The 19,107-nt window shown below is 41.8% G+C and overlaps 1 protein-coding gene across 1 annotated transcript; it reads left to right on the top strand.

The window, feature by feature from the left end:
- Nucleotides 713–4,731, top strand: LOC109205360 (protochlorophyllide reductase-like). Its single transcript, XM_019368074.1, has 5 exons — nucleotides 713–875; nucleotides 1,109–1,207; nucleotides 2,020–2,545; nucleotides 3,038–3,396; nucleotides 4,351–4,731. Exons 1-5 carry the CDS (start codon nucleotides 822–824, stop codon nucleotides 4,504–4,506), a joined length of 1,194 nt encoding a protein of 397 aa, XP_019223619.1. The 5' UTR covers nucleotides 713–821; the 3' UTR covers nucleotides 4,507–4,731.

Genomic DNA, 19,107 nt, shown 5'->3' with positions numbered 1-19,107 from the left:
TATAAGCTAAATAGTTTTATTTTATAAAATCGAATTTGTTTAGCTGTGACAATGCTATTTTTCAAAAGCAAGAAAAAACCACGAAAGTGCTTTTCTTAATGAAGTTACAACCAAACAAAACCTTTTTTCTTTGGTTTTTCACCAAGTGTTTGGTACTCATAATGGAGCACGGATTATTTTTGAACTCGTGCCGAGTAAAGGCATTTAAAAGGAAAGAGCTCTCGACCATGATTTTTTCTATTCTCAGGACTCAAACCTGATACCTCTAGTTATAATTTTATGGTTTTGTATTTTGTAACTATCTATTCAAGTAAAATTGTCTTCCAGAAAACCCCTTCTAAATTTAAAACAAAAGAAAAGCATATTATTTTAATTTTTAAGAAGCATTTTATTGAACATTCCTAAAAATATTATCCCAAATGCATGGAGAGTTAGCTATCTTTTGTCTTCAGATTTTCCATGCTGAAGCCCATACCTACGGAAGTAGATTGCTTTGGGCAGAGAGCCAAAATAAAATATCCTTTTTCTTATATACATCCAATGAGAAAAAAGTTCCAAAAATATCAGAGAAAATCTGAACTTTGAATTCTGATTGGGCTAAAAATTGATTTGGCAGATACTTCCATAAAAAACTATCTTATCCAACCCCTACTTTCATATCCAAAATAACATTATTATTTTGTCTCAAATCACTGTTACAGCCATCATTTCCACTGTATATATAACTGACCAAAACTTTGCCAATATCAGTAGTTCAAACACTTGTTTTAATATCTTTAGCTGACTTTAGACCAACCCCTTTTATTTTCTTGAATATTTTCATGGCTCTTCAAGCTGCTGCTTTGGTTCCTTCTACTTTCTCCATTTCCAAAGAGGTAATATTTTCCGTCACGAAAGCATGTTGCTGGGATTCTTCAAAAATAGTGTCGTGCCGGATCCTCCAAAAATAGTGCACATGTGGAACTTTTGGAGGATTTGACGCAGGTGCGACCGTATTTTTGGAGAGTCCGAGCAACATAATACATTGCTTTGCTTGTATTTTAGTCTGCAATTGGAATCTGAAGCTACATTACTGATTCTTTCTTTTGCTCATTTTGTAATCTTGCAGGGCAAAGCTAGTGCAAATTTGAAGAATTCTAGTCTTTTTGGAGTTTCTCTCTCTGACTATACTAAATCTGATTTTGGCTCTTGTTCATTCAAAGTCAAGGTACCAAATGTAGCACATTTATACTCTCTAGCTCAATTTCATTCTAATTTCTATGTGAAGATATTTTGTTCATTGGGATTTTAAGATGTTAATTTGACACATATATATTACAACAGTGGTGGTGGAACAAGGTATTAAAGTAGTGATTGAAGAGTTAGTTTGACAGAGCAAACATCACAATAATGGCTAAATATGAGCAAAAAGGGCAGCCTAGTGCACAAGGTATCTTGCGTTAACGCAAGGTCCAGGGAAGTGTCGCACTCCAAGGAGGGTGTGATGTAGACAGCCTAATGCAACCATTAGTAGCTGCTTCCACGGCTCGAACTCGTGACCTATAAGTTACATGGAGATAACTTTACAGTTGCTCCAAGGCTCCCCTTCTAATGGCTAAATATGAGCAACTTAATGAATTTGGACAATTTTTGAAAAATGTATAGAAGTAGAATTGTCAAATATTTTGCCTCAGGGCTTTGGTCCAGTGGTAAGAGCGCAGTGCGTGATGTGTGATTAGACGCATGTCACGGGTTTGAATCCTGCTGCAATCAAAATCCTAGTATTTAAGGGAAGAAAGGTAGAGGGGCGGATACATTATCCACCGAGTTTTGAACCGTGCGTCACTGATCCTCACCGATTCTTGGTCATTTAAAAGAAAAAAAGAATCGTCAAATATTTTGTAGCGTCTCAACATAGAAAAAAAGACTCATAAACATTGGAATGAAAGGAGTATTATTCAATGTTAAAAATCATGTTAGTCACTCCTAGTGTCCTTGTGTGAAAATAAGTGAATTTTACTGATATTTGATTTCTCACAGAGCCAAAGAAGATTGTCCAATGCAGCAGTAAGGGCAACAATGGTTGCATCTCCAGGTGTAACCACTAATTCTCCAGCAGGAAAGAAAACCTTAAGAAAAGGGTGTGTAATAATCACTGGAGCCTCTTCAGGATTAGGCCTAGCCACAGCAAAAGCACTATCCGAGACCGGAAAATGGCATGTAATTATGGCTTGTAGGGACTTTCTAAAAGCTGAGAAAGCTGCAAAATCAGTTGGTATGCCTAAGGAGAATTACACCATCATGCATTTAGACCTCGCGTCGCTTGACAGCGTTCGCCAGTTTGTCAATAACTTCAGGAGGTCCGGTCGCCCTCTTGATGTATTGGTTGCCAATGCAGCTGTCTACCAACCTACTGCTAAAGAGCCTTCATTTACAGCTGAAGGATTTGAGATTAGTGTTGGCACAAATCATCTTGGACATTTCCTTCTTTCAAGATTGTTGCTTGATGACTTGAAGCAATCTGATTACCCTTCAAAAAGACTCATAATTGTTGGTTCAATTACAGGTAACTGAAACACTTAGCACATTGAGTATTACAATAGTTTCCCATAAGCGCAATAGCGCTCTCACATATCTGCTATGCCCTTGCTTACAGAGGCGGATCCAGAATTTAAAGTCTATCCGTTCAACTTTTAGCATTGATCTCGTTGGTTGAAACCTATCATTTTCTGCAAATTTAAAGAACTTTTACACAAAAATTTATGTTGTGTGTCGAAAGTACTGGGTTCAGATGAACCTAGTAACGCCACTCTACATCAGACCCTGCTTGCTTATTGCCTTATCCTTTACTAAGAAGCTAATCTAGATAGAAGCCCGTCTTTGTCGAAGCCACTTTCGTTCTTCTTGTTTTAGTGAAATACGATCTCTTTTAGCTGGTTCCGCCTTATCTATTCATCTATTTTCTTAAATGGATATTAAGGGATCTCTCTTGTATATAGACTTCTTTGTACTCTTTTTAGTGGGAGACTAACTTTTCATGACTAAAATCACATGACAGGGAACACAAATACTTTGGCTGGAAATGTACCTCCAAAGGCGAATCTCGGTGACTTGAGGGGTATGGCCGGGGGTTTGAATGGAATTAACAGCTCAGCGATGATCGATGGTGGGGAATTTGACGGTGCAAAAGCATACAAAGACAGCAAGGTCTGTAACATGCTCACTATGCAAGAATTCCATCGTCGATACCACGAAGAAACTGGCATTACATTTGCCTCTCTTTACCCTGGCTGCATTGCAACAACAGGGCTATTCAGAGAACATATCCCTTTGTTTAGGCTCCTTTTCCCTCCATTCCAGAAGTATATTACTAAGGGATTTGTCTCTGAGACAGAAGCTGGAAAACGACTTGCTCAGGTAACAATAATTATTAGTACTAATAAAAATAATAACAGCAAACCTTGTCAAAAATAAGATGCATTTATCTAACTCTTAGTTTTGGACCTGAGTAGAACAGAATGAATATAGATGATTCATATAGCTAAGTAGGGACTGACTTACGGCCTGCTGAAGGCTGATCAGTTGAACACCCTTGCCGGAAATTATTTATATCGGTCAAATATCACTTTCACACAAGACAAGACAGTCAGGTGCACAAAGCATCCCGCATTCATATAGGATCCGGGGTAGGGCCGTACCTCAAGGGGTGTGATGTAGACAGCCTTCCTTAATGCAAGAACTAGTGGCTGCTTTCCCGGCTCGAACCCATGACCTACACGGAAACAACTTTACCGTTGCTCCAAGGCTCCCTTCATCAAATATCACTTTCACACATATGAGCACTCTTAGAGAAATTGTTGACTTCGCCATTGACTAGTTTGGGATTGAGAAATAGCTGATTGACGGATGCATTTATTCTAATTCAGTTTTGGGCTTGAATAGAACGGAATTAATCTAGATGACTCAGATAACCACCCTTCGCCTGAAAATTATACTGTGTATATAGGTCAAATATTATTGCTTTTTGTACATATACAGTCAGACTCTCTATAACAACGTCCCCATATAACAGTCATTCACTATAAACGCCAAGTTTTTCTCGGAACCGATTATTATGTTATGTTATAATATATGTCCTCTATAACAGCAGTTCACTATAGCAACCAAAATATATCATAACAAATGAGGTTGTTACGGAGAGGTTTGACTGTATATATACTAACTCTTGAACATCCTTAGCGAAATTCCTGATTTTTTTCAACTGTAGATTAAGCTGACTAGTTTTGGACTGAGACGTAGTTGATTGACGAACATCTCGCTATCGGTTTCTAATTAGTTAACTTAAGTTGTTGTTTTATTTATCTTTTGCAGGTTGTAAGTGATCCAAGCCTGACTAAATCAGGTGTGTACTGGAGCTGGAACAAAGATTCAGCTTCATTTGAGAACCAGTTGTCTGAAGAAGCTAGTGATGTAGAGAAAGCGCGTAAAGTATGGGAAGTCAGTGAGAAGCTCGTCGGTTTGGCTTAACTTTTCGGATTATAACCTTAACCATTGCTAAGGCAAGCAAGAAAAGAGAGTTGTTGAGTGAAAATTTGTATCGGAATTTCTAGGCTGTTGTAAAGAGAACTTTCACTTTAGTTAGGATTGAAAATGTCACTAATTTATATTGATGTTAAATGAAGTAATGGCTCATGAGCTTTGTTAGACATCAGGAGCATAGAGTTTGCAATTCAACTTTTCTTTATAACTCTAGCAATTGCAATTCAACTTTTCTTCTTAACTCTAGCAATTAAACTCCTTACTTATATTAAGCAACAACGGTAAAGTTGTGTTCGTGTGATCTATAGATCACAGGTTCGAGCCAAGTGAATCAACAATTAATGCTTGCATCAAGGTAGGCTGCCTACATTACACTCCTTGGAGTGCGGCCAGAGGCGGACCCATGTGTATGGGTGAGGGGTCACCGGACCCCGTAAACTTCGGATGAAATCTTGTATATGTATATATATATATATATATACCTTAAAAATGATTAATTTAAAGCAGTTGACACCCTGAACACTAATAGCCTTTAGGGGGCACTGGTTGAGCAGAATAATGTGCCTCCGTCGCGTAAAAATTCTGGATCCGCCTCTGAGTGCGGCCCTCCCCGAGTCCTGCATAAATGCGGGATGCTTCGTACATCGAGCTACCCTTATATTAAACAGCAGGACTTGAAAATGAATCAATCAACTAAGCCTGAATCTTAACTACTTTCCGTCCTATTCATTCTAATACACCTAAGTTAAAACGCGATCTCAAGAATTATGTATTTGGTTACTCACACTATCTTTGCGCTTTCAGTGTATATAACTAAATTCATATTTAAACTGATGGTACAGTAATGAAGCAAGGAAGTGCAGTCAAGAACATATGATCTTCCCAAGAACAAGTTAATATAATCCACAAATTAAGCAACCTTCCAACTTAAAGTCCTATTAATCCAAAATTGTTTGACTTTTTTAGAAATCATAACAAAAGAATAATTATATAAGTACCTTTTGTCTGGATATAAATAGTAATGACTCATAAATACGTAACTCGTTTAATCTGTCTAAATTAGAATGACTAGTTAACATTCATTGAAACGTCAAAGTAAGTGTAACCCAAATCAACTCATTAGAGATGTTGCAATAACTTGGGCGATAGTATTGGCCCTACTCAACATGTAGGAGATTGCACGCTGAAGGTATACAGTGGAGGATCATTCATAAATCACTGCAATTTAGAGTCAAATTACCGTATGTAATTACAATTTACATAATTACCATTCATAGCTACTGTTCAATTGTTATCAGCTTATATCACTTGTATTTAGACGCATAACGAATTCTATGAATACAACCTGCAGTATCGGCTTGTATCACTTGTATTTAGACGCACAACGAATCCTACGAATACAACCCATACCATACCATTTGCATGAATTCGGGCGATCGGCTTCGAATAGCTTAAACTTTTGCGGGATCATAAAAGATGACCTAAAGAACAATAGGCATAGTTTTGCCATGACCGTTCCTCATTTTTTTTTTTTGGAGTTTTAGAGCCATAAAACAGGAATTCAGCATGATTCTCAAATTTTTGTGTGGTATAATCCACGCCATCTGCATGAATTCGGGCGATCGGCTCTGAATCACCTAAAATTTTGCAGGACCATAAAAAAAGACATAATGAACAATTGGCATCGCTTCTCCATGACCGTTGCCATAAAACAAGAATTCAGCATGATTTCCAAATTTTCGTGTGTTATAGTTCACAACATCTGCAAGAATTCGGGCAACCGGCTCCGAATCGCCCAAAATTTTGTGAGACCATTAAAAATAACATAATGAACAATAGGCATCACTTCTCCATGACCGTTCCTCCTTTTTTGGCGTTTTAGGGCCATAAAAAGGTATTCAACATGTTTTCCAAATTTTCGAGTGTTATAGTCCACGCCATCTGCATAAATTCAGGCGACCGGCTTCGAATCGCCTGAAATTTTGCGGGACCATAAGAAATAACCTAATGAACAATAGACATCGCTTTGCTATGACTGTTCCTCGTTTTATGGCGTTTTACGACCATAAAATAGAAATTCAACATGACTTTCAAATTTTCGTATGCTATAATCCACGCTATCTGCACGAATTCGAGAGACCGACTCTGAATCGCCTAAAATTTCGATGGACCATAAAAAAAGGAACTAATAGACAATAGGCATCGCTTCGCCTTGATCGTTCCTCGTTTTTTGGTGTTTTAAGGCTATAAAATAGAAATTAAGCACGATTCCCAAATTTTCATGTGTTATAGTCTACGCCATTTGCATGAATATGGGTGACTGGCTCCAAATCGCCTAAAATTTTACGGACCATAAAAAGTAATTTTATGAACAATATGCATCGCTTCTTCATGAGTGTTCCTCGTTATATGGTGTTTTATGGCCATAAAAAGAAAATTCAACACGATTTCAAAATTTTCGCGTGCTATAGTCCATGCCATCTGCATGATTTTGGGCGACCAGCTCTGAATCGCCAAAAATTTTGGGAAACCATAAAAATGACCTAAAGAACATATGTACCGCTTCTCCATGACCGTTTCTCATTTTTTGGCATTTTAGGGCCATAAAACAGGAATTCGACACGATTATAAAATTTTCGTGTGCTATAGTCCACGCCATCTGCATGAATTCGGGAGATTGGCTCCGAATCGTCTAAAATTTTATGGGACCATAAATATTATCTAAAGAACAATAGGCATCACTTTCTCATAGTCGTTCCTCTTTTTTGGCATTTAGGACCATAAAACAGGAATTCAACACGATTTCCAAATTTTCGTGTGCTATAGTCCACGACATCTGCATGAATTCGGGCGACCAACTCCGAATCGCCTAAAATGCCTAGGAAGAAGGCGTGGGCTATAGCACACGAAAATCTGAAAATCGGGTGGAATTCCAGTTTTATGGCCCTAAAACACCAAAAAATAAGGAACGGTCATGGCAAGACAGTGACTATTATTTTTTAGGTCATTTTTGATGTGCCGGCAAAATTTTAGGTGATCCGGATCCGGTCGCCCGGGCCCATGCAGAAGGCATGGGCTATAGCATACAAAAATTTGGGAATCAGGCGTAATTCAAGTTTTATGGCCCTAAAATGCCAAAAAATGAGTAACGATAATGGCGAGGCGGTGAATATTATTCCTTAGGTCATTTTTATGGGTCGAAAAAATTTACGTGAGTTGGGTCCGGTCACCCGGGGTCATGCAGAAGGCGTCGGCTATAACACATTAAAATCTGAGAATCGGGCGGAATTAAAGTTTTATGGCCTTAAAATGCCAAAAAACGAGGAACGGTCATGGCGAGGCGGTGAATATTGTTCCTTAGGTCATTTTGATGGGCCGGCATAGTTTTAGGCGATCCGGGTCCGGTCGCCGGGCCCATACAGAGGCGTGGGCTATAGCACACGAAAATTTTGAAATTGGGCAGAATTCCAGTTTTGTGGCTCTAAAATGCCAAAAAATGAGGAACGATTATGGCGAGTCGGTGAATATTGTTCCTTAGATCGTTTTTGATAAGCCAACAAAATTTTAGGCAATCCGGGTCTCGCCGCGCGGGCCCATGCAGAAGGTATGGGCTATAGCACATGAAAATCTGGAAAAATTTTAGGCGATTCGGGCCCGATTGCCTGGGGCCATGCAGAAGGCGGTGAATATTGTTCCTTAGGTCTTTTTTATGGGCCGACAAAATTTTAGGCGATTCGAGTCCGGCTGCCCGGGCATATACAGAAGGCGTGGGTTATAACACACGAAAATCTGAGAGTCGTGCGAAATTTCAATATTATTGCCCTAAAATGCTAAACAGCAAGGAACAGTCATGGCGAGATAGTGACTATTGTTCCTTAAGTCGTTCTTGATGGTCTGCCAAATTTTTTTAGGTGATCCAGGTCCGGTCGCCCATGCCCATGTAGAAGGCGTGGGCTATAACACACAAAAATCTGGGAATCAAGCGAAATTTTAATTTTATGACTCTAAAACGCCAAAAAAGAGAAACGGTCATGGCAAGGCGGTGGATATTATTTCTGAGATCGATTTTATGGGCGAATGAAATTTTATGCGTTTCGGGTCCTGCCGCTCGGACCCATGCAGAAGTCTTGAGTTAAAGCACACGAAAATCTTGCAATTGGGTGAAATTTCAGTTTTCTGGTCCTAAAACGCCAAAAAACGAGGAACAGTCATGGCGAGGCGGTGACTATTGTTCCTAATGTTGTTTTTGATGGTTTGATAAAATTTAAGGCGATCCAGGATTGGTCGCCCATGCCTGTACAGAAGGCATGGGCTATAGCACACGAAAATCTGAGAATCGCGCGGTATTCCAGTTTTATGGCCCTAAACGGCAAAAAATGAGGAACGATCATGGCGAGGTGGTGACTATTGTTCCTTCGGTTTTTTTTGATGGGCCAGCAAAATTTTAGGCGTTCGGGTCTGGTGGCCCGAGCCCAGGCAGAAGGCGTGGGCTATAGCACACTAAAATCTAGGTATCAGATGGAATTCTAGTTTTGTGGCCCTAAAACTCCAAAAAATGAGGAACGGTCATGGTGAGGCGGTGACTATTGTTCCTTAGTCATTTTTGATGGTCCGACAAAATTTTAGGCGATCTATGTCCGGTCGCCCGCCATGCAGAAGGCGTGGGCTATAACACACAAAAATCTGTAAATATGGCTGTTTTCTAGTTTTATGGCCCTAAAACGTCAAAAAATGAGAAACGGTCATGGCGAGGTCGTGACTATTGTTCTTAGTTTGTTTTTGACTGGACGAAAAAATTTTAGGTGACCCAGGTCCAGTTGCCTGGGCCCATGCAGAAGGCGTGGGCTATAACACACGGAAAAAATGGGAATCTGGCGGAATTCCAGTTTTATGGCCCTAAAACGCCAAAAAATAAGGAACGGTCATGGCGAGGCGGTGAATAATGCTCCTTAGGTCATTTTTCATGGTCCGGCAAAATTTTAAGCGATCCGGGTCCGGTTGATCGGACACATACAGAAGGTGTAGGATATAGCCCCACAAAATTATTGGAATTGGGTGTACTTCCAGTTTTTTGGCCCGAAAAATAAGGAACGGCCATGGCGAGGTGGTGACTATTTTTTCTTAGTTTATTTTTGACGGGGCGGCAAAATTTTAAGCGATCCGGGTCCAGTTGTCCGAGTCCATGTAGAAGACGTGGGCTATAGCACAAGAAAATATGAAAATCGGGCAGAATTCCAGTTTTATGACCCTAAAATGCCAAAAATAAACGAGGAACGATCATGGCGAGGTGGTGAATATTGTTCCTTAAGTCGTTTTTTATGGCCCGACAAAGTTTTAGGCGATACGGGTCTGGTCGTCCAGGCCCATGCAGAAGGTGTGGGCTATAACTATGGGTGTTAAGGGGCCGAGCCGGGCCGGGCTAGAGGTAAAGGGGACCAACCTGTCTTGGTACCGGTTCGGTTATCGGTTTTGTTTACCGGTGCTAAATGGAACCAGAACGGTTTCGGGCCTAATGGGCCGGGTCGGTCTTAGTTAATTTTTTTTGTATTTTGTATAACTATCATAATTTATATTAAGATAAAGTTAAAATGTAAAACACTAAAATCTAACTTATATAAAAGAAATGTTTGAATAAATTTCAAAGGCTTTAAAAGCCTTATATTTGAAATTTTGAATATAAACTTCAATGGCTTTAAAAATCCTTATATTTGAATATTTGATTACGAATTTAAGATAATACAATGAACATGAATATAAATATATATAATTTGCAGGTTCTTTTTTTTTTTTAATTTAAACTTGCAGATTAAAGTTTATATTTTACAACAACTAAATTAAAGAAAAAAGAGTAAATTCAAATTTGAATTATTAAGTATAATCTTCAAACTTCAAAAGTTTTGCATTGCCCTAGTAAGTTCTTCATAATCAATATGAACTTCTTGGCCATCTTTTGGAGTGTTGAATTCATATGGGTTACCATTTGTTAATACTAGTATTAGTACCCGCACGGATGCGCGGACACTAATCATGTCAAATATTTAAGTTATTTGGATTGTATGTAAATAATCTTAAAATTTACATGTCATGACCCGGATTTCCCACCATCGGGATCGTGATGGCACCTACTCTTGAAAGCTAGGCAAGCCGACAGATACAGTTTACTACATTAATCACTAACCAAAATGGAAACAAATAATAGCTAAAACCAAACAGAGATAAAGTGCGGAAGTGTTATAACAGTTCAACAACTCTAATACATGACTACCCCAATGATCTGGTGTCACAATCCACGAACATCTAAGAAATTCTACAGATATTGGTTTAGAAGAAATACATATGTTCTCAAAATAGAAAGAGACAGGAAATCCAAAATGGGGAAAAGGGGACTCCAGGGTCTGCGAACGCCAGCAGATCTACCTTGGGTCTCCCGTAGACTGAAGGCAGCAACCCAAACTCTACTCACGAGGTCCTGCACTGAAATCTACACAGAAAGTGCAGAATACAGTATCAGTACAACCGACCCCATGTACTGGCAAGTGTCGAGCCTAACCTCGGCGAAGTAGTGACGAGGCTAGGACACGACAACTATATAAACCTGTGCAGTTAAATCATATACGAGAAAACAATAATAGTAGAAACCTAACAAATAATGACGGGATGGGGAAAAATGCTGCGGGGAATATCAGATTCTGACAGTAATTCAATAGAGAAGCAGAGTTAACACCATATTTGAAGCAACAGAAATAATGATATAGTAACACGTGCACGGCATCACCCTTCGTGCTTTTACTCCCGTCCTCACCATAAGAAGCAACAAAAACGGTACGGCATCACCCTTCGTGCATTAACTCTCATAATCATGGCATGACATCACCCTTCGTACATTAACTCTCAAATCATGGCACGACATCACCCTTCGTGCAATAACACTCACATAATATGGCACGACATCACCCTTCGTGCATTAACACTTACTCACAATATCGTGCATGGCATCACCCTTCGTGCTTTACACTCTTCCTCACCCAAACAGTAGAAAACAATAACATCCCGGCAAGGGAATCAACAATAACCAATCTCATTTCAACAATTAACTTCACAATATAAGTCTCAACTTGAGTCAATACTCAACAATTTTCCAATACTAGGAAAGTATCATAAGACTTGTTCAACATGGATAATCATCAGTTTAAGCATGAACAAAAGATAATAAGAGACACAACGGTCACAGTATAAGACTCACTTGCATGCTCAACATCAACGTATAGATACTCGTCAACACAGTTATACGTCGTACACAACACTAACACGTAGCAAATAAGACAACAACACCTATTCCCTCAAGTTAAGGTTAGACCAAACACTTATCTCAATTCCACGGCCAAACTCAAGCCTCAACTAACGCTTTTCCTTTAGTTTCCACTTCCAAACCGCCCGAATCTATGCATAATTAACTAATTAACATCAATTAACGCTAAATAAACCAATTCTAATGCATGAGTATAGATTTCCCAATATTTTCCCCAAAAAGTCAAAAATAGACCCCGGTCCCGCTTGGTCAAAACTCGAAGTTCGAACCAAAACCCGACTACCCACTCACCCACGAGCACAAATGTGCAATTGGTTTTGAAATCCGACCTCAATTTGAGGTCTAAATCCCCAAATTTCGAAATTTCTAAATTCTACCCAAAAACACCCAATTTCCCATGAAAAACCCTAGATTTTGTGATGAAATCTTGTAAAAAGATGAAATAGATTGAAGGAATTGAGTTAGAAATCGTTTACCTATGATTTGGGGAAGAACTCTTCTTTGGAAATTCACCCATGGGAGCTTAGGGTTTGAAAATTTGAGAGAATGAGTTGAAATCCCGTCTAAATTGTGTTTTGGTCAGTTGCAGATGTCGCTGTCACGACCCCAGTTCGCCCTTCGTGAACTATCGTGACAGCACCTAGTCCCGATGACTAGGTAAGCCTAAAAAAAATGCGGAAAAAGAAACAACAGAGTAAAACTAGCCGAAAATTGCGGAATAACATAATGAAACATTTAAGATGTTGCTCGGCATATACAATACAAACTCTCAAACTGAGCTACATATCCCAAAACCCGAAATCTCATAAAATCACAAACTGTGGAATAACTACAGTGTTCTAACTCCAGAGTGTCTAAACAAAAGAAAAGTACAGAAGGGCTATAACTGAAAGAGAGTAGATAGGGACTCCTCGGTCTGCGAACGCGGCAGATATACCTCAAAGTCTCTAGAGATCGCCTCGCCTCGCTAACGATATGGCTGAGTCGATGTACCTAGATCTGCACACGGGAAAACATGTGCAGGAAAGGGCATGAGTACACCACAGCGGTACCCAGTAAGTGCCAAGCCTAACCTCGGTCGGGTAGTGACGAGGAGGGTCAGGGCCCTACCGGTTATAAAATAAAAAGCAAAGTAAGACAGTGTAAGGTGCAACAGTATAATCAAGCAATATCAGAAAATGAGAAGAAATCAGAGAAAAATATACACCCAGTACATAGAAACATCGCCGGGGGATCTCCCGGGATCCCGTCCCGTAGTCCCAAACGTAAATACTCGGGGATCTCTCAGTATTCTCAATATGTGTGCTAGGGATCTCTTGGTATCCTCAATATATGTACTAGGGATCTCTTGGTATCCCGAGGATCTCTTGGTATCCTCAATATATGTGCTGGGGATATCTTGGTATCCCGAGGATCTGTTGGTATCCTCAATATATGTACTAGGGATCTCTTGGTATCCCGAGGATCTCTTGGTATCCTCTATATATGTGCTGGGGATCTCTTCGTATCCCGCACTACATCCAAAATCAATATATGTGCAGGGAATCTCCCGGAATACTCATCCGTAGTCCCAAAAATAAAAACACAACATAATCAAGGAAAGAGTCCACAATTTCATTCAAGTCCGTACTAAGAAACAAAGATTTCTATTCTAACATACTGCACAGAGTTCACATAAACAGTTTAAACAGGTAGGACAATTAATACACTTAAGCATGCTCCCCTAAACTACGCAATAGGCTTAAAATACAAGTAATGATCAAGAAGAAGAAACACAATTAATTTACTTAATGAAAAACGAGTTTCCAGCAATTAGCACGTGTACGCACTCGTCACCTCACGTACACGGCATTCATATAACAACAATACCAAATCCTAGGGGGGATGTCTCCCACACAAGTTAGACAAGCCACTTACCTCGAACCAGCTCCATCAAGTCTATACCACGTTCTTGCCATGAGTATCCGACTCCAAATGGCCCAAATCTATTCAAAATAGTTGCATAATGTAAATAACACTTCAAGTAACTAATTCAACTAATTAATTCTAAGCTAATACGCAAAATTAGGAAAAATGACCAAAATGCCCCCGGGCCCACGTCTCGAAATCGGGTAAAATTTAGAAATTCGAAATTCTCACACTCTCACGAGTTCAGTCATACCAAAAGTACCAAAATCAGACCCCAAATGGTCCCTCAAATCACCACTCAAAACTCTCCAATTAACCAAGCCCTAACCCCCAATTTACCACTGATTTTCCTTCAAATTTCATGCTTAAAATGATAAAAATCACCATAATAACGAGCTTAGGAACCAAGGACCTTACCTCAATGAATCCCTCTGAAAATCTCCCTTGAAATTGCTCTCAAAAGCTCCACCCGGAATTGAAATATTGAGAGAAATTACCAAAATCGCGAAGGAAGTCTTTTATACTTTCTGACCCAGGCTTTTCGCACCTGCGGTCCCTACACCGCACCTGCGGCCAAAGCACCGCATCTGCGGTTTTCACTTAAAAGCCCATTTTTGCATCTGCGACAAAACGCCCGCACCTGCGATAGGGCAGGTGCGCTCCAGTAGCCGCTTCGCGGTTCCAGCTGACCTCTCTCTTGGACGCATCTGCGGCTCGATCTCCGCTTCTGCGAGTCCGTACCTGTTGTCCCCTAGCCGCAGGTGCGGTTATGACAGCAAATGGAAAAACTTCAGCTGCCAAACCCAACTCAAAATCTTCCGTCAACCATCCGAAATCACCCCGAGGTCCCCGGGACCTCAACTAACAGCACGAACAAGTCATATACAACTATCCAAACTTATACCAATCTTCAAAACACCTCAAACAACATCGAAACACCAAATCATCATCGAATTCAAGCCTAAGAATTCCAAAAACTTCCAAATTCCGCTTTCGATCAAAAAGTCTATCAAACCTCGTCCAATGACCTGAAATTTTGCACACACATCACATATGACCCAACGAACCTACTGCAACTTCTGGAATTCCATTCCGACCCCGATATCAAAATCTCACCTATCAACCGGAAACCTCAAAAATTCGACTTTCGGCATTTCAAGCCTAATTAAGCTACGGACCTCCAAAACACAATCCGGACACGCCCCTAAGCCCGAAATCACCCAACGGAGCTAACAGAATCATCGAAATTCCATTTCGAGGCCGTCTTCACACTGCTCCTACTAGTCCAAATTCGAAAGCTTACTCTCTCCTTTAGGGACTAAGTGTCCCAAAAGACTCCGAAACTCAAAACAAAACCTCCCGGCAACTCAAAATAGCAGAAATAAACACGGGGAAAACAGTTAATAGGGGATCAGGGCGTTAATTCTTAAAACGACCAGTCGGATCGTTACATCCTCCCACACTTAAACATTTTTTCATCCTCGAACGAGCATAGAGACATACCTGAAGTAGTGAAAAGATGAGGGTAACGGCTGCGCATATCCTGCTCGGTCTCCCAAGTCACCTCCTCGACCGGCTGACCCCGCCACTGAACCTTCACTGATGCAATGTTCTTTGACCTAAGCTTTCGAACCTGCTTGTCCAATATCGCCACTGGCTCCTCAACGTAAGATAGGTCTTGTCCAACTAGATTGAACTGAAATCCAACACAGGTGACGGATCACCGTGATACCTCCGGAGCATCGAAACATGAAATACCGGATGAACTCCTGCCAAGCTGGGAGGTAAGGCAAGCTCATAAGCAACCTCCCCAACACGCCTCAATATCTCAAAAGGACCAATAAACCTCGGACTCAACTTCCCTTTCTTCCCAAATCTCATAACGCCCTTCATAGGCAAAAACCCGAAGCAGGACCCGCTCTCCAATCATGTAGGAAACATCACGAACCTTCCGGTTCGCGTAACTCTTCTGTTTGGACTGGGCTGTGCGAAGTCTATCCTGAATCACCTTAACCTTCTCCAAAGAATCCTAAACAATGTCTGTGTCCAATAATCTAGCCTCACTCGGCTCGAACCAACCCACCGGAGATCTACACCGCCTACCATATAAAGCCTCCTACGATGCCATCTGAATGCTGGACTGATAACTGTTGTTGTAGGCAAACTCCGCCAATGGCAAGAACTGATCCCAAGACCCTCCAAACTCAATCACACACGCACGGAGCATATCCTCAAGAATCTGAATAGTGCGCTCAGACTGTCCGTCCGTCTGAGGGTGAAATGCTGTGCTCAACTCCACCCGAGTACCCAACTCATGCTGTAGGGCCCTCCAGAACCGTGATGTTAACTGAGTACCTCTGTCTGAAATGATGGAAACTGGAATACCATGCAGACGGACAATCTCCCGGATATAAATCTCCGCTAACCGCTTCGAAGAATAGGTAGTACTCACAGGAATCAAATGCGCGGACTTGGTCAGCCGATCTACAATCACCCAAATGGCATCGAACTTCCTCAAAGTCCGTGGGAGCCCAACTACGAAGTCCATGGTGATCTGCTCCCACTTCTACTCTGGAATCTCTATCTGCTGAAGCAATCCACCCGGTCTCTGGTGCTTATACTTTACCTGATGACAATTGAGGCACCGAGCTACAAACCCAACTATATCTTTCTTCATCCGTCTCCACCAATAGTGCTGCCTCAAATCCTAATACATCTTCGCGGCACCCAGATGAATGGAATACCGCGAACTAAGACAGTATAAGACCCCGAACCGGTAGGCAATATAAAAACTGGGGTTATAGTCAAATCTCTCTTAAGCTTCTGAAAGCTCTCCTCACACTCTTCCGTACACTGGAACGGAGCACCCTTCTGGGTCAGCCTGGTCATAGGTGCTGCAATAGATGAAAATCCCTGAATAAATTGACACTAACAACCCGCCAAGCCAAGAAAACTACGGATCTCTGTAGCCGAGGATGGCCTGGGCCAACTCTGCACTGCTTCCCTTTCTTCGGATCCACCTTTATTCCCTCACAAGATACCACGTGACCCAAGAATGCCACGGAATCCAACCAAAACTCACATTTCGAGAACTTGGCATATAACTTCTTTTCCCTCAAAGTATGAAGCACTGTCCTTAGGTGCTGCTCATGATCTTCCTGACTCCGGGAATATACCAGAATGTCATCAATAAAAATAATGATGAATGAGTCAAGATATGGCCGGAATACACTGTGTATCAAATGCATGAAGGCTTCTGGGGCATTGGTCAGCCCAAATGACATAACAAGGAACTCGTAATGACCATACCGAGTACTGAAGGCAGTCTTCGGGATATCTGGCTTCCGAATCTTCAACTGATGATAGCCTGAACGCAAGTCAATCTTAGAAAACACACAAGCACCCTGTAACTGATCAAACAAGTCATTAATACGAGGCAAAGGATAACAGTTCTTCATTGTAACCTTGTTCAACTAGCAATAATCAATACACTACGCATAGAACCATCCTTTTGCTTCACAAACAAGATAGGAGCACCCCAAGGTAATACACTGGGCCGAATGAAACCCTTATTAAGCAATTCCTTTAACTGCTCCTTCAACTCAGGAGGAGCCATACGGTACGGAGGAATAGAAATGGGCTGAGTGCCCGGCAACAGATCAATGCCAAAATCAATATCTCTATCGGGCGGCATGCCCGAAAGATCAGCTGGAAACACATCAGAGATATCCCATACTACTGGGACTAAATCAATTGTAGGGGTATCAATACTGACATATCTCACATAAGCTAGATATGCATCACACCCCTTCTCAACCATACGCCGAGCCTTAAGGAATGAGATAACTCTACTGGAAGTATGATCTAAGGTACCCCTCCACTCTACTCGCGGTACACCTGGCATAGCCAGCGTCACGGTTTTTACCTGACAATCAAGAATAGCATAATGGGGTGACGACCAGTCCATGCCCAGAATAACATCAAAGTCTACCATGCTGAGCAATAACAAATCGGCTCTGGTCTCAAAACCACTAAGAGCAGTCAAACACGATCGATAAACGCGGTCCACAACAAGAGAATCTCCAACTGGAGTAGAAACATAAACAGGAGAACTCAAAGAATCCCGGGATACGCCCAAATACGGGGCAAAATAAGAGGAGACATAAGAGTAAGTGGAGCCTGGATCGAATAGAACCGATGCATCTCTATGACAGGCCAGGATAATACCTGTGATGACATAATCGGAGGCGAATACATCAGTACGGCAGGAAGGGCATAGTATCTGGCCTGGCTTCCCCCTCGAGGGCGACCTCTACCTCCCCGACCTCCACCTTTAGCTGGCTGAGCATGTGGGGTAGCAACTGGTGCTGTGATCATAGCCTGAGAACTCTGTGGAGCGCACTGTGGCTGAGAAGTCTGTGGGGGTGAAACCCTCCCAAGTGTAGGGAAATCCCTCACCACATGGCGTGTGTCACCACGCTCAAAACAAGCTCAGGGAGGACGTGGTGGCTGTGACTGGCTCGGGCCAGGTCTGCTGGACTGACCACTGGAAACACCTCGTGTAGGAGGCGCACTGGATACTAAAGGTGCATAATAAGGCTCCTGAGGTCTAGGAGGAGCTGGAATACCATTGGCTGCTGGAAGAGTTGAATGAACGGGGCGACTCATATAACCCCTACCATGACGAGCTGAAGCTGGGGCACGGGCACCCGAATAGTGACCCGACTCTCGAGACCTCTTGGCCTTCCTCTCCTCTCTGTCCCGAGCATGCATACCCTCTACTCTCCTAGCAATGCTCACCACCTACTAATATGAAATATCCATCTCCAACTCCCGAGCCATGCTAGACCGGATGCCAGGAATGAGCACCTCAATAAACCGGCGAACCTTCTCGCGAACAGTAGAAACCAAAGCTGGTGCATGTCTAGCCAAGTCGGTGAAACAGATAGCATACTCTGAAACACTCATAGTACCCTGGCGCAAGTGCTCAAACTCTGCGCGCCAATCATCTCTGAGGCTCTAGGGAACATACTCTCTCGTGAACATATCTGAAAACTGAGTCCAAGACAGGGAAGCTGCCTCATCCGGACTGTCTAACTCATAAGCACGCCACCACTGATATGCGGCTCCTCGAAGCTGAAAGGTAGTGAAGGAAACCCCACTCGATCCTGATATACCCATGGTGCGGAGGGTACGATAACACTCCTCTAGAAATCCCAGAGCATCATCCGATGCTAGTCCACTAAATGTAGGAGGCTGATACTTCTTGAACCTCTCAAGCCTCCTCTGCTCCTCCTCTGAAGCTACTGCCCTCTCCTCGGGCTGAGCTGGGGCTACAGGCTGTGCCGGTACAATCTCTGGGATCTGCTCAG

Source organism: Nicotiana attenuata, chromosome 2 (genome assembly GCF_001879085.1).
Source record: "Nicotiana attenuata strain UT chromosome 2, NIATTr2, whole genome shotgun sequence".
Classification (NCBI taxonomy): Eukaryota; Viridiplantae; Streptophyta; class Magnoliopsida; order Solanales; family Solanaceae; genus Nicotiana; species Nicotiana attenuata.
The sequence above is the reverse complement of the archived record's forward strand: the minus strand, read 5'-3'. Positions and strand labels throughout refer to the sequence as shown.